This window comes from Callorhinchus milii, unplaced genomic scaffold (genome assembly GCF_018977255.1).
Source record: "Callorhinchus milii isolate IMCB2004 unplaced genomic scaffold, IMCB_Cmil_1.0 Scaffold2, whole genome shotgun sequence".
NCBI classification, from domain to species: domain Eukaryota; kingdom Metazoa; phylum Chordata; class Chondrichthyes; order Chimaeriformes; family Callorhinchidae; genus Callorhinchus; species Callorhinchus milii.
This window is the reverse complement of record NW_024704743.1, coordinates 95,923,419-95,938,873: the sequence shown is the minus strand read 5'-3', so window position 1 is coordinate 95,938,873 and position 15,455 is coordinate 95,923,419. Positions and strand designations below refer to the sequence as shown.

The window sequence follows — 15,455 nt, the reverse complement described above, 5'->3', positions numbered from 1 at the left end:
TGTGCATTTATAAATTATTTGGGAAGTCTTATAAATAAAATTACACTATAAATTTAAAATGTAATTCTATATAATGTAATTACAGTTATTAGAGTACAGTGACACATTTGTTAAACCCAGTGAATAGAGCAGCATAATTCCTCATGTCATTCATCATAGCACGCCTCTGTATACCTAGCAGTAAGTAGGAAGCCAGTTGTTAGTCGATTGGTGGATTGCTTTTCCGGGGGACATAATCTCTTAAAAAAACAATAATTGATCACTCAATCTACGACTATTTGTGGGACACTGCTGTGCGCAATTGGCTGCTGTCACTCCATTTTACAGTATATTTTGTGATGCACTTTGAGATGTCTCAAAGACATGATAAGGCACTATATCAAATGCAAGGATTATTATTATTATGTCTTAAATAAGGAGTGGACATGGCATGGAAGCAGGCCATTTTGCCCAACTAGTCCTTGCCGGCGTTGATTCTTTGTGTATTGATTCTAAATTTAAATCCCTCTGTTCTCAAAATATTTTGAAAAAGTAGGTTGGTTTGTCATAGTGTAGTTCTGTGCAAACAGTTTGTATAGTTCAAAGTCTGATATATTCTAAGTGATTTCAATGTGGTCTAAAGTTGTAATGTTCGCAAATTAATTATGACAATTTACAGTTATGATATTGAAAACCATTTAATTTGTAACATTTGCAAAAAATGTCTAATTGTGAATTTCAAAACATAGCAAGTCTGTTGAGCAAAACCGTGGCTATAAGTAGCCTGGTGGCATCGGATATATTGTACATATGGAAAGTTTGATTCCTAATTGCTACTGCGGAAATAATGGTAGCAGAGGAATACGAGTTCAGTGTTACGCAGCTTTGCTCACAGCCTTTGCTCTCGATTCGCTGCTCCTACTTTGTCAGCTATAATCAGAAAAATAAAACCTCTGGTTTTTAAATAGGCGCAATGGTTCTGACATCAGAGCAACACTTGCCCACTGAGACTTCACATCCACAACGTCACTACAATCTTTCACTCAGGCACTCTGGAAACAGAGTCTGCGGGAGATCTGACTCTCAAAAGATTCTGGGATAATGAGGTGTTGTGAATTTCAGCTGCTTTTCATTATGGGTTGGTGGCAGAAGCGGATTTACCTCTGCCTGACAACTGATAATATAAAAACTATTACCTGGTATCTGTAAGGTGTAATAATTGACCTTATGTCCTCGAACCAGTGAGAGGCAAAGCTGGTTTTCTGTAATGGACACATGTATCAACAGTATTGGGCTTTAATGGATACCTTCCCCTTTTCCTCTCACCCCCCACTAGTTAAATTGGCTGCTCACAACTCGATGTTTAAACTGTGACATGAAGAATGACTATTTGGTTGCCAAAGGGTAAGTGGAAAGAGAGCTCAGGTTCATTGATTGCTCACCATGTCCAAACAATGTGAGACAGCAATAAATAAGACAAACAGGATGCTGGGCTTTATTGCCAACTCAGCTATGTTCAATTCCCCAGTTGTTATGCTCAAGCTGTATGTGTACTGCATACTGTTCTGGTTACAGCAATATAAGGATACGGCCTAATGCCTAGAGGCTCTGTGGGAGAAAGTAATAAAACTGATAAGAGGGGTGAGAAATTACGAGATAGATTAAGATATTTTAGCATTGNAAAAAAGTGATCTCTGTGAGGACCTTAACAAAGTGTACAATATGTTCAGTGGGATTAAAAATTTACATCTAGAGCATTGCTTCATTAAGGGAGCAGGATAAGAGGGCACAGCTTTAGGACTATGAAGAGCAATGTCAGGACAGACATTATGCTTTAAGTTTGAAATTGTGTCTTGGGTTCTGTTGGAAGATGAATTTAGTGTGGGAAAGCTCACTCCCTTTGTGCAAAGGTTTGTGTTCATTCGATAGGAAGCAAATACTTTTGATGGCACAAGTAACCAGAATTCAGAAAACTTAGCTCACGCCTCATAAGCAACCTTGGGGCTTGCAACGAGTTGTGTATTCAGCAGCTGCAGCTTAGAATTAAGGGGATTCCAGGATTCAATGTTAGCATCAATATTGTGCCCAAAGATATCTTGGACCATTATCTACTGACAGAAGAAAAAGAAGGATTATACAGAAACATCCTCACTTACAATGGATCGAGTCAAATATACCACTCTGTTTTTCCTGTGCTCTATAGGTTCGTAAAACGAGTTCTCTAATAAATGATTTATAATTGCGTGTTTTTTCTATATTTTTCTGCAAAATACAACTTGTATTTTACTTTTAAACTATAAACTGTTGGATCTTGTTATGTTTGCCTTCACAAAAGATATGTTAGCATGGAGAGAGTGCAAACACTTCCAATGGCAATAGGTCTATTGCTCACCCAGGGTCACTGCTGGCTCCAGAGGGCAGAGCTTAGCCATGTAGCAGCGTTACATTTCAGGAAGAAAAAGTCAGTTTATGAGACTATTGCAGTCAAAATTGCACTCTTTTTAAAAAAAATCAAACAACAACTGTGGTTGGTTATAGTTAATTCTGAGTTTTAAGAGTTTATCAGTCTCAATTCTGAAAAATTCATGTTGTATTTGTTGAAATTTACACATGAATCCAATATCTTTTTTGTAATTCAGCCAGCAATCGTTCAGGCCAAAGCAATAACTGAGTTCATTTGATTCCAACTTATAACCCAAGCAAATGGAATTCCCATATACCAGACCTTATCTTATTTAGTCTTATTGTAGAGATGTTGTGAACCGTGCATAATGCTTAAATAGTTTCCTGAACCAAAAAGGAAAAGTGCTGTTATCAGATATTAATTCCTATTTCACTAACTGAACTACTGAGATATTTAGAGGTTTTATTTCAAAGTTTTCTGCATGTTATTGGTAAATAGTACCTTTGAATTAGCACTTTAGGAACAAGAGCAGACTGCTTGGCCTGCCATTTTCTTAGATCAGGGCTGACCTGTAACTCGGCACCATTTGCCTATTCTTCCCTCCATAAACCCCTGACACCTAACTAGCCACATATTTATCAATTTCCCTTTTAAACACTCACTGACTCTGTCAGCATTCCTTTGAGGAAGTGAATTCCACAATCCCACAACTCTGAGTAGAAGCAAATGAAGCTAATCTAGCACTGTAACTTTACACAGAGCAAAAAAAATACTTGTTTTTAACTGCCTCTGGCCCAGAGCAAACTCCCTACTTCTTTTCATGATCTTTAAAGCCATGTGAACAGACAGACAGAGACTCAATTTAATGGCTGAATTGCTGCATTATTGAAGAAGTCTGCACTACCGGAGCTATGGGTTAGGGAGGGGAACATCTCTATGTTGGAAAATGCTTATATGAGACATTGACTGGGAATGAGATAATACTCAGCTCTGATTACCCCCATAGTGCATAGTCTGCCAACACTCACTATCAAAGCTCATATCTGGATAGGACTAGGTATTGAAGCGCACCCCAATAGAGGGAAAATGGGGTCAAATACATTAAGGAGAGGGAGGGAGAAAATTGGCAGAAAATGGGAAATTCCACGCTAATTATCTACATTTATGTTGATGGCTTTGTATGCATCAATGCTTGGTTGATAGGGAATGTTCCTTATTACCAGGATAAATAACATTAGTCCTTTGTGTATGTTGTTTGCTAAAAAATTATAGAAGAGTTATACAGTGTCATCTTCAAAACATCTCAAAATGCTTCATAGGATTTTACTGTAGATTGTGATTAGACATTGTTTGATTTTACCGTTATTAATTATAACTGCAGCCTTCAGGGTTTACATAGCCTATCCAACATACCTTTCAATTTCACACTGGATTTCACGTTTGAAGCTGGCTTGTTAATACCTCTGCCTGCCTGAGGCACAGTACCTAACCTCACAATATTGTTTGTTTTGTAGATCCAATCCCTCAACAGCGACCGAAAATATCTCAGGCATTTTTAGTACCAAAAAAAAGCCACGTGCTGCCACCACCACTGCAGCAAACTGATCCAGCACAGCACAAAGGAGAGCAAGATACACCAGATTCCCTTACCAAGTACTACAATGTTTTATGGTGTAAGGCATCAAAGAAGAAACACAAGAAATGGGAGGGAGATGCCATTTTGATTACCCGAAGGAAGTCTGTGATCCTCAAGGACATGGAGGGCAGAGACATTGGAAAAGGTCAGCCATCCTTATCGTTTAATTCATTTCAAACTGTGTGCTATTGGGTGATTTAGTTACATAGATTTTCAGATTCAATCCTTCCCCTTCTAATAATGAAACCTCAGAAATCTAAATCTCATAGAGCAGAGAATAATTTTTTGGGATCAGCCGGGTATCTGACATATGCATCGGACACATGCAGAAACCCACGACCATACTTAGGGCTATCCAAACCAAACTGAGAATAATACGAACGAAAGATTCATGAATTGGCTATATTCATTGTCAAACAATGAAATATTTAACTGAACCTGGAAGTTGCATTTAACAGTCTTTAAGCTCTTGTTATGTGAAAAAGTGTCCTTACTCCACACTTCTCTGTTCACCCAGCAGTAAGTAGGAACCCGGTTGTTAGTCAATTGCCTGCAGATCACTTTCCAGGGGAAATAATCCCTTAATAAATAATAATAATATGGTCACTCAATCCACGACTGTTTGTGGATTGAGTGACGCACAAAAATATACAGTCAATTCACTTTGCAGTATATTCTGTGAAGTGCTTTCAGACATCTCAATGGCTTGATAAGGCACTATCACAAATGCAAGGATTATTTGTATTATGTATTGTACCTTTAAAAGAGCCAATAAATAAAAACATTGCTTTACAACTTCTACAGCACAGATTTGTACTTCACAAAAAAAATGCTGGTTGCGTTCCATGTAATTACAGGAATTCCAATTTGTGTGCGGCAGGTTGAAGGAATATACAATTGCTGCATTCTTGAAAAACTCTTTAACAATTTGCAAATGTTCTTGCACTTATCAAGATATTTCATTCATCCTTGAAACCCCGTGGAGATCGCATTCCACTCAGGCCAGAATGACCCCAATGGAACGCGATTCTCCAAGGATTTATACCAAAGGCTGCTCCATGTTAATTCATCCATTGAGAGGGATTAAAGGATCTGCCCCTGACCCAAGCACTGAGTTTCCATTACCGGTCTTACAGCCGCAGGCAGATCAAAGGTCAAGTAATATGTGCAGCATGTAAGAGAGATGGGGGCAGCTGTGCCTCATGACAAATACCTGTTTACAGCTGTCTTTTCTTCCCGCTTTCTGCCTTGGTCTTAACACACTCAGGAAGTTAGGGAGTGAGACTCAGTGTCTCAGCCCCTATACTTTCCAGTGCCCTTATCTTTTGGCATCATACCGATTCTCACCAAATAATTGTTTCCACCTATTATTTACAGATTTTCCTGCTTTGTATATTTCCAGTTTAAATTGTCTGGTTTTCATTTTTTTAAAATATACAATCGCTTCATGGAGTTACTAGCCACTCCCTTGAACAAAATTCTTCAAATTTCCAGCCATCAAATGCTGTCAGATGTGTCTCATTGTCTCTTTCAGTATTCTCTACTTGGCTGCACAGTCAGCCACTAATTCCTTTGCATCCCATTCCGGACCCCCTAATTTAGATGCACCACTGAAGCTGAATAGCTAGAATTAAAAGGTTCTGTGATCTCCTATCCTTTCCCTTTAGCCTCTTCCCACTTCTCCTTTGTCTCCCTTTCTTTCCCACCCTTACTCACCTCCTCTCGCTCTTTCTCTCCTCCCTCACCCCCTCTCCTTCGCCTTTCCCCCTTTCATTTGCCTTTCCCTCTCCCCTTCTCTCCTCCCCTTCCTCCTTCCGCCTCTCACTCTCTCCCCCCCCCCCCCCCCCCCCCCCCGCTCCACTGGAAGAATAGAAGCTCCCACATATCTTCAAGTCCAGCAATAAATGAGATAGCCTCTTAAAGTGTTGAGCTGTTTATAAATCATCAGTTTTACAACTATAGTGTGCTGAAAATTCACCAGCTATAAAATGGGGTACGTGAAGGAAGTGGAATGAGTGCAGTTCATCCTGATGCTGCAGGAAGGGTTGATTCCTCAATTCAATTAAAACCTGATCTGCAAATTAATTAATAATAATATTCCTTGCATTTGATATAGTGCCTTATAATGCCTTCAAGACATCTGAAAGCGCTTCACAGAATATATTATAAAGTGAATTGACTGTATGTTTTGTGGGCAAAACGCGGCAGCATTTTCATAACAAGCGTGGCCAATATGTTTTTCAGCTTTGTAAAGGGCTATTTTGGCCTTGGTGAGAAAACTGGGCTCAATCCTGCCAGTGGTTCTGGGTGGGGAGGGGATTTTACAGTTGAGCCAAGCAGTTGTGCTATCATTCAATTACTGGTGAGAATATGGCCATTTTGCTACTGATTGATTGTAAAATCAGGCAAAACATGTTTTCAGCTGATAATTTCAGCTCCAACCAAGCTCTGCAGAGCTTGAAGACCAACACAACAACAGCTTGCACTTATATAGAGCCCTCCACGCAGGGTAGCGTCTCAGAGCGCTTAACAGTGGCGGAGCCTGACTCCAAGCCAGGGGGAGTGGGGAGTTGGCCATAAGCATGGTCGAGGAGGAACGCTTTCAGGCATGTCTCGAAAGAAGGTATAAGGAGGGCAAGGCGAAGGGATTCAGGGAGAGTGTTCCAGAGTTTTTGGTAAGTAGTGACTGAAAGCGCAACCTCTGATGGTAGGGCGGAGGATGCAAGGGACGAGTAGGAGACTGGTGCCAGTCGAGCGGAGGCTCTGGGTGGTGGATTGTCGGAGAGGTAGGGAGGTGCCAGGGAGTGAATGGATTTGAACACTAGTGTGAGGATCTTGAAGCGATCCATTTGGTGATGGGGAGCCAGTGGGGCCTGGCCAGAACGTGGAGTCCTGTAGCTCAGTGGTTAGAGCACTCGCTTTGCAAGTGAGAGAACTGAGTTCAATTCCAGACAGGGCGAAACCTTGGGCAAGTTTTCTTACTCCACACGCCTAATAATAATCCCTCCAAAAAATCCAAAAACAATAATAAATTGGTCATTTTCAATCTACGACTGTTTGTGGGACATTGCTGTGCGCAATTGGCTGCCGCGTTCGCCCACAAATATACAGTGAATTCACTTTACAGTCTATTCTGTGAAGCGCTTTGGGACGTCCTCCCGACGTGAAAAGCGCTATATCAAATGCAAGGATTATTATTATTATTATTAACTGGTGAGATGTGGTTACGGAGATTGGTCCGAGTCAGTATGCAGGCAGCAGAGGTTTGAATGAGCTGGATCTTGTGAATGGTAGAGCTGGGGAGACCGGCGAGGAGTGCGTTGGAGTAATCCAAGCAGGAGGTGACAAACGCATGCACAAGGATTTTGGCTGCATTTGGGCTAAGGGACGGTCGGAGGTGGGCAATGTTGCGGAAATGGAAGAAGACTGTCTTGGTCAGGGACTGGATGTGGTGGAGGAAGGACAGCTGGGGGTCAAACTGGACGCCTAGGCTGCGCACTGGTTCAGTGAGTCTGAAGGAAAGCCCAGGGAGGTTGAGGAGTTCAGATCCACAAGAGTGAAGACGTTGACAGGAGCCAAGAAGTATGGCTTCCGTCTTGTCCATATTCAGCTGCAGGATGTTTACACTCATCCAGGCCCTGATGTCTGACAGACAAGCTGATAGAACATCAGTGGACCTGGAGTTGGTACTGGAGGAGGCAAAGTAGATTTGTGTGTCATTCACATACAGTAAAAGCTGCGAGTCTGTCTGTAACATCACCTTCTCCCCCAATATTGCACTGGAGTGTCAGCCTAGACTATGAGCTCAAACACCTGCTATGGAGCTTGAACCCCAATTTTTTGACTCAAAGTTGAGAATGCTACTGACTGAGCCAGTCTGACACCTACAGCAGACAGTTGATAGTTTTTATTCGCTAGATAGTAAAGTGGCAGGACATTTAGACTGATTTTTTCCTCCCCTATCCCAGGCCAATTTAAGCCAATTATAACTGAGGCAAATTGAATGTCCCAATTAAATTAGCACAGAATTACTTAAATTTCATCGGCTGGCATTTTGACAAGGAATTGAGGATGAGGAAAAGATTTATAGCCTTGGTTTAGGAATCTAGGTACAGGAAGAGTTCAAATAGCCCATCAAACCTTTTCTAGCCCACAGATCCCTGAGGAGTCTTCTCATTGATTGGGCCTTTGGCCACCTCGTCTCCCTCATAGCTCTGGCTCCCACTCTGCCTTTGTGAAACACTACAACTTACCTCTTATATATGTGCAAATAGCTGCTATTGGAGCAAATTTGGCTCACAATTAAGTCTTTGGGCAGATTAGACACAGCACAGAGGAAGAATGAAGGTACTCGGAAATCTACCTGTACAACCATCAAGATTTTCTTTCAGTATTTAGACACCATCTGCACTTTGGAGGAATGTAAGGTCTTCGTATTTGTGTAACACAATTGCATTAGTACAGGGGGCTCTGCCTGCCTACACTACAATGGTTCTTGGTGTCCTGAACAAAGAACATGACCCCTATGTTGTTGAATGCAATTTGCTTTTACAGCTGCTGAAGCTTATCCTAAGAATGTATACGTAAGGATGGATGAAACATGATAGTGACCCCTGCTTCAACATATCTGCTCAAGGTTAGCTGAGCTGCAGATGGTACCTGGGTGTACTACACGGATTTGGTATCTCCAGGAACACTGGCCCAGCAATGGCCATAGAATCTGCAGGTATCTCCTAAATCACTGGATTTCAGCACACATTTCTCGTGGAACCATTTAAATATTCAACGACTAAGTGATGCCCAGGAGATGTGGACTTCCCACGGAATCAAAGTTCCAAAAAGACTATTCCAAAAGAGAAGGGTGTTTCTCCCAGTATCCTGGCCAACAATTACCCCAATAAAAATGGACATTTATTTCATGGCCGTTTTGTGGGACATTGCTGTGCAAAAACTGGCTGCCGCATTCGGCTATAAATTACACGGATTTCCTGACGTGAAAGGTGCTTTACGAAAAGCCAGAATCATTTTATTTACTTGGTCTGTCAACTAGTGCCCCCTTAGCTGCCAAAGCACCATAGAAATTCACAAAACAGGGGGCCTTTGCTGGCTCTCTCAATGAGCTTTCTATTTAGTTCCATTATACTGCCCTTTCTCTATATCCTTTTATATTTCTTTTCAGATATTTATCTAATTCCTTCTTAAAAGCTAATATGAATTTTGTCTCAACCTCGGGACCAAGCAAATCTTACCAAACATTTGTATAAAAAGAATTCTCCTAACCCCACCTTACTGTTCTTGTAATTACCTTAAATCTATAAAACAGTGCCATTTTTTCCAGTAAAACCATCCCTGATATCATCCTCGTGAATTTTCTCTGCACTCTGGCTTTGACATCTGTCCCATAGTGAGGTGCCCAATTCTGACTGTAGTCCTGTAGCTCAGTTGTTAAAGCATTCGCTTCGCAAATGAGAGAACCTGGATTTGATTCCTGGCAGGACGAAATGTTGGGCATATTTCCTTACTCGACACGCCTCTGTTTACCTAGCAGTAAGTAGGAACCCGGTTGATAGTCGATTGGCGGATCGCTTTTCTGTGGATAATAATCCCTTCAAGAATAATAATAATACGAATTTGGTCACTCAATCCACAACTGTTTTTGGGACACTGCTGTGCACAATTGACTGCCACGTTTCGCCCACAAAAGTCAATTCACTTTACAGTATATTCTGTGAAGGGCTTTAGACGTCATGGAGACATGATAAGGTGCTATATCAAATGCAAGGATTATTATTATTATTCCAACAGTGGCCTAACTAATAATTTATATGGCCTAGCATTGCCTCTTCACATTTGTATTACTGTATTTATAAAATCAAAGAGCCTTTTTTTTATAGCTTTACTTGCCCTCTCACCTTTATACCTGGCAGGTTTTCACCTTCCTTCCTCAACACAGTGTAAGACTTGACTTTTAGTAATCTTAATTGGCCACTTAATACTCAGTTTTTTAAAAAAAAAGTAGTTTAACAGCTCCAGGAAGAATACAAATTAAGGTTGCACCACAGTGTAAACTGCTTCTTATTCTCCATGCTCAATTTACTTTCCAATTCACATAGCATAAACTTTAGACCGAGGCTGCAATGGACCACCTAGTTTACCAAACAAGGGCTCATTTGTCAGCCTGGTTCAGCTGATAGGATTCTCATCTCTGAGTCAGGAGATTGTGGGTTCAAGCTCCATGACAAGATTTTGAGCTGACACCCAGTGCAATGCTGGGGAGCACAGTATTGCTTTGAGACATCTGAATGGTGTGATAAGGCCCTATATGAAAATCCAAGGATTACTATTATTATTTGTGAAAATAAACGGGTAGGATTGAGTTTTGCTCTGTTTTTTTAAATGATAGCGGAACGGAACAAGAAAAGAAAAAAGAATGAAAGAAACTGAACGAGAGCAGTTGATGTAAATGGAAATAAAATATTGAATTGAGAGCGAGAATGCTGCAGAAATGAAAAGAATTAACTCTTAGAGCTGTTCAAGTGATTATGGTGCTGGATAGTAATTTAACATTATCATAGAATTATACAGCACAGGAGGGTGCCATTCGGCCCATCGTGCCCATGACGGCTCTTGAAAGAGCTATCCAAATTAATCCCACTCCCCCGCTCTCTTCCCATAACCTTGCAAATTTGTCCTGATAAATATCTATCCACTTCTCTTTTGAAAGTTGTTATCGAATCTGCTTCCACCACCCTTTCAGGCAATGCATTCCAGATCCGAACAGCTCGCTGTGTGAAAAAGAAAAAAAAAGTAATTATATTGAGCAATATAGAGTGATACGGCATGAAAACAGGCCAGTGTTTATACCTCACCTGAGCCCTCATCCCTCCTATTCCCCTCACCCATATCCTTCAATTCCCTTTGCCCTCAACATAAGTTTCAAATACATTGATGCTATTTATTTCAAGCACAGCTTCAGTCAAGTTCCATAGAAAAGGCCTTGACTTCTGTTCAGATTTAAACAATGTGCTTAAGTGGAGCTGCATATCATCATTTTGGTGATTTTGAAAGGATCAGTTAAAACCAAAACAAAGCTATTCTGAACGAATAGTTAAACAGAGCTCCCAGCTCCTTCCTCAGTCTTTCACCAATGTGTACTACTGTGTCAATGTGTGCTGTTATAACATTTTCCCAATGTATGGCTTCAAATTCCCACCAATCTATGGGTCAATTTTTAAAAAAATTCAATTCTGATGTGGAAGATTTTTTTTACAGTTTTTAAAAAGGAACAGCTTCCAAATGAATACTAAATTTAATAATTTTCCACATAATAAGTGGAAATAAGATTCTGCACAATCTTACATTTTTAGACACATTGATCTCATGGTCTGGATGTAATTTAAGACCTATAGTGTTTGGCTCCATATGGTGCTATCTTAGATTAACATAGAATGTCACAAGGGTCAGCATTCTGCCCCTGATCAGTGACTAGTGATCCTTTCTAGAAAGTGCACGTAATAATAATAATAATCCTTGCATTTGATATTGCGCCTTATCACGTCTTTGAGACGTCTAAAGCGCTTCACAAAATATACTATAAAGTGAATTGACTATATATTTTGTGGACGAAACGCGGCACCCAATTGCGCACAGCAGTGTCCCACAAACAGGAGTGGATTGAGTGACCAAATACTTCTTATTATTTTTGAAAGGATTATTATCCCTAGAACAGCGATCCGCCAATCGACGAACAACCGGGTTCCTACTTATTGCTAGGTAAACAGAGGAGTGTAGAGTAAGGAAACTTGCCCAGCGTTTCGCCCTGTGGGAAATGAAACTGACCATGTGGAACTTCGGGCCTCTGATGTCCACATTCAGGAGTCGTGTAGCCCAGTGGTTAGAGCGCTTGTGAAGCGAGTGCACTTATTAACTGCTGCTTTTGCCTACAAAATACACAGCAACTAAGCTTTACAATATGAATTCTTTGAGATATTCTCCCCAAATAAATATCAAATGTAAGTATTATTTATTATTAAAACTGACGTAAGACTGTTCCAAACCTTCACATGGTCTTATATTTTGTAGCCTAAGAAGATGAAGGGGAATTCTGGCTTCTGATGAGACAAGATCAGACTTGGCTGTTATGCTCCCCAAGGTGGAATGGTCTGGTGAGAACATGAACGATAGTTTCTTTAGTGAGATACCATAGGGCAGACGATCGTCGTGGAACCTTACCCCACCTATCAGCTCCTTCAGAAGAGGAAGGAGGAAACAAATTTTTTTCTTGAGCTTTACTTATATTTGTTATGATCCATTTTTCTAGCAGCAGGATACAAAACAAAAGAACTGGAAACCCTTTGCGAAGGCCAGACCTTGATGATTGGCGGGAAGGAGATAGAGATCATGGGGCTGGTCTCTGCGGAGGACTTTTTGAGGGGCCGGTGTTTTCACGCTAGTGCTTCGTCAGAACCAGTACATCCAACCCCCTCACAGCGACCTGTCCTGAAACCATTTTCTAACCCATTGAAGAACGGTGCTGGGCCCAGTCAAACAGAAAATGTTAAAAAAGCCATGTGGGATTGCAAGACTCGACATGATCCCAATGCACCAAGTAAGGAGCTTAACTTGGGAGTGTTCTTTGCAACTGTGCGCTTGCTTGTTTTGATATTTCAGAGATTCCAAACAGGTCTTTATCAACGTTGTAATTGGCTGTGAATCATTAAAACTTACAGACGGAATGTCTCTATAGATTATTTAATTTTGCCTAAATGTATGTCACGTAGTCCAAACTTTCGGCCTCCACTGTGCCCCAACCTCTGAAACTTATAATAATAACCCTTGCATTTGATATAGCATCTGATATAAACATCTCAAAGCACTTCCCAGGGTATACTGTAAAGTGGATTAATTACATTTTGTGGGTGAAACTTTTATAATCTCTTCACCTTAAGCCTTCTGTTATTGCCTTTCAAATTCTCTTTTTTTTTGACTTCAGCCAACATCCCCAACCTTTCCTCCCCCCTTTCCCAGTCTGCTCAGTGATCCTCTTCATCTTTGTAAAGTGCTTTGAGACATTACCCACCATGACAAAAATGATAATCTTTACAATTGATATAACACCAGTATACATTTTTGTAGGCTTTTCAGCCTATCAAGCCGGCTCTTGTATTTTATGCAATAGTTTTGCTTGGAGAAGTGGGTGATAAGGGAAGGGAGTTTCTGCTGGTCTCCTGGCCAACAATCCCCGAAAAAAAAATTGGTCATTTACTTCATAGCTGTTGGTGGGAATATAGCTCTGAGCAAATTGGTTGCCATGTTCGCCTATAAAATAAACAGTCACTACAATGACAACAAATAAATTACATTTGTAAAGGTTGGAGCCTGCTGAACAGAGGGAGCGGACCGGTTGATAGGGGGTCAGCAGGTCAGAGATGTAGGAGGTGGCAAGGCCATAGAGGGCCTTGAAAGTGAGGACGACAATTTTGAATTCTATCTGAAGGATGGGGAGCCAGTGGAGCCGGGTGAGGGTGGGTGTGATGGGGTCATGGAGCCTGGTGTGGGAGAGGACACAAGCTGCAGAGTTCTGGATGATCTACAGCTTGTGGAGGGAAGAGTTGGGAAGGCCAACAAGGAGGGAGTTTCCATAGTCGAGCCTTGAGGTACTGAATGCATGTATGAGGGTTTCAGCGGCCTGAAGGGTGAGGCAGTGGCGAAGTCGGGCAATGTTGCGGAGGTGGGGGTAGACAGAGCGGGTCATGGCACGGATATGGGGGAGAAAGGACAGTTGAGGATCGAACAAGACACCCAGGTTCCTGACTGGCTTGGTGAGGTGTGCATCCGGATTCTGCTGCTGCCAGTACCTGATGTGCGGAGGTACTGGCAAATAGATGTAAGATTACTGCTTTAAAGTACAGTATTTGCTTTCCCAACAGATGCTTTAGTAATGCCACGGCCAAACCTAAGTCACCAGTGGATTCACAATAAAGCTACTCTCCCACTGGTGGATGTGGTGGTGGATCCTTACCTTTGTGCGCACCTCCGGCCTCACCAGCGAGTTGGTGTGATCTTCCTGTATGAGTGTGTGATGGGGATGAGGTAAGTCAGGACTGACTTGGCTTGACAATTCAGTTCATTTAGATCTTTTAGCCAATTAGGTAATGTAACACATTTGCATTCAATCCAGCAGAACTGATCTATCAAATAGTTAGTTTATAGATACTTGATGTCTAACTGTCAGAAAAGGAGCAGCACTTTTATTACGTGAAACAAGTACATCTTTTAGGCCACGTTTCATATAAAGCCACAGACTTACTTGGACTTGTGTGAATGTTCAGGGAGCCGCTTCTTGACAGCCACTTCTCGCCTAAACTAGATGAATTCCAAGCCTCAAAGTGAGGCTTGAACCCACATCTTTCTAGGTGAGAGTGCCACCAACTGAGGCAGAGGTGATGCATATTTCTGTAAATCTCTTAATGTTTATAGTTACCAAGTACCGATCTGGTTTCTCTGGGGTCCTGACCAATATCCTTCAGATTCACCTCTTTTTTTCTGGACAACCAGGTGTCTAATACATGTGGAAACCCATCACCATGCTTAAGAGTATCCAAACCAAACTGAGAATGCATCCTACCTACATCTGAAGGGACGCATCCTGCTTTACCTAGTTCCAGAAAGTATTAGGTGTAGGTTAGCATGAACCAAGGCTTGGGGACCCCAGAGTGTGCGTTATGGTACGGCTGGAGTCTAACCAGCTGAAACAGCACAGCTTGACATTGATATTGCTGTCTGGTAAGCTTTCCATTATCTCCAGCTAGTGTTAACAGGAGCTGAGTGGGCAGATTCGCTGCTCCCAGTGACCGGTCTGCCCTTCCAGGTCCTGCCAATGAGCCAGGCTGGCTGTGCTGCCATCAACAGGGCCCTGGAATACTGGCTCAGGAACTGGACTACCAAAACTGGCGCAGGTCTGGCTCGATTCTGACATTCCATTGTCAAACGTGTCACCTTGGAGCCAGTTCAGCTCATGAGGCAATGCCTTTACCTACGAGGCATTCTTTTTACTGATTGACTAGTGCAAATTTCCAGCATTTTCTTAATATTAATATTGAAATGTAACAACTTTATAGATGCTATCGTTGGGTGCATTTTGTAATCTAACAACACAATATTTATCGATAATTCAGAGCAAATGGCAGGTTTGGTGCCATCTTAGCCGATGAAATGGGTCTGGGGAAGACCTTGCAGTGCATCACTCTACTTTGGACCCTCATGCGGCAAGGGCCGTATGGTAACAAACCCATCTTCAAGAGGTCACTGGTGATAACCCCGGGGAGTCTGGTGAAAAACTGGAACAAAGAGTTCCAGAAATGGCTCGGAACAGAGAGGCTGAAGGTTTTTGCAGTAGATCAGGTAGTTTAACAGCTAAAAATTCACTGATTTCCC

At 41.6% G+C, this 15,455-nt stretch overlaps 1 protein-coding gene across 7 annotated transcripts in view; it reads left to right on the top strand.

Annotated features, from left to right (window-relative positions):
* The window catches only part of rad54b (RAD54 homolog B), an 84,411-nt gene that overhangs the window by 48,097 nt on the left and 20,859 nt on the right, over positions 1-15,455 (top strand). For 2 of the 7 annotated variants that reach the window (XM_007887930.2, XM_007887927.2), the window contains 4 exons: positions 3,898-4,164; positions 12,340-12,627; positions 13,949-14,111; positions 15,197-15,422. In XM_007887930.2, coding sequence (XP_007886121.2) covers positions 3,898-4,164; positions 12,340-12,627; positions 13,949-14,111; positions 15,197-15,422 — 944 coding nt within the window. Of the gene's footprint in view, positions 1-1,331; positions 1,384-1,440; positions 2,183-3,897; positions 4,165-12,103; positions 12,185-12,339; positions 12,628-13,948; positions 14,112-15,196; positions 15,423-15,455 lie in introns of those variants that run through there. The other 5 variants (XM_007887933.2, XM_007887932.2, XM_007887928.2 and 2 more) reach the window with 5 other exon arrangements.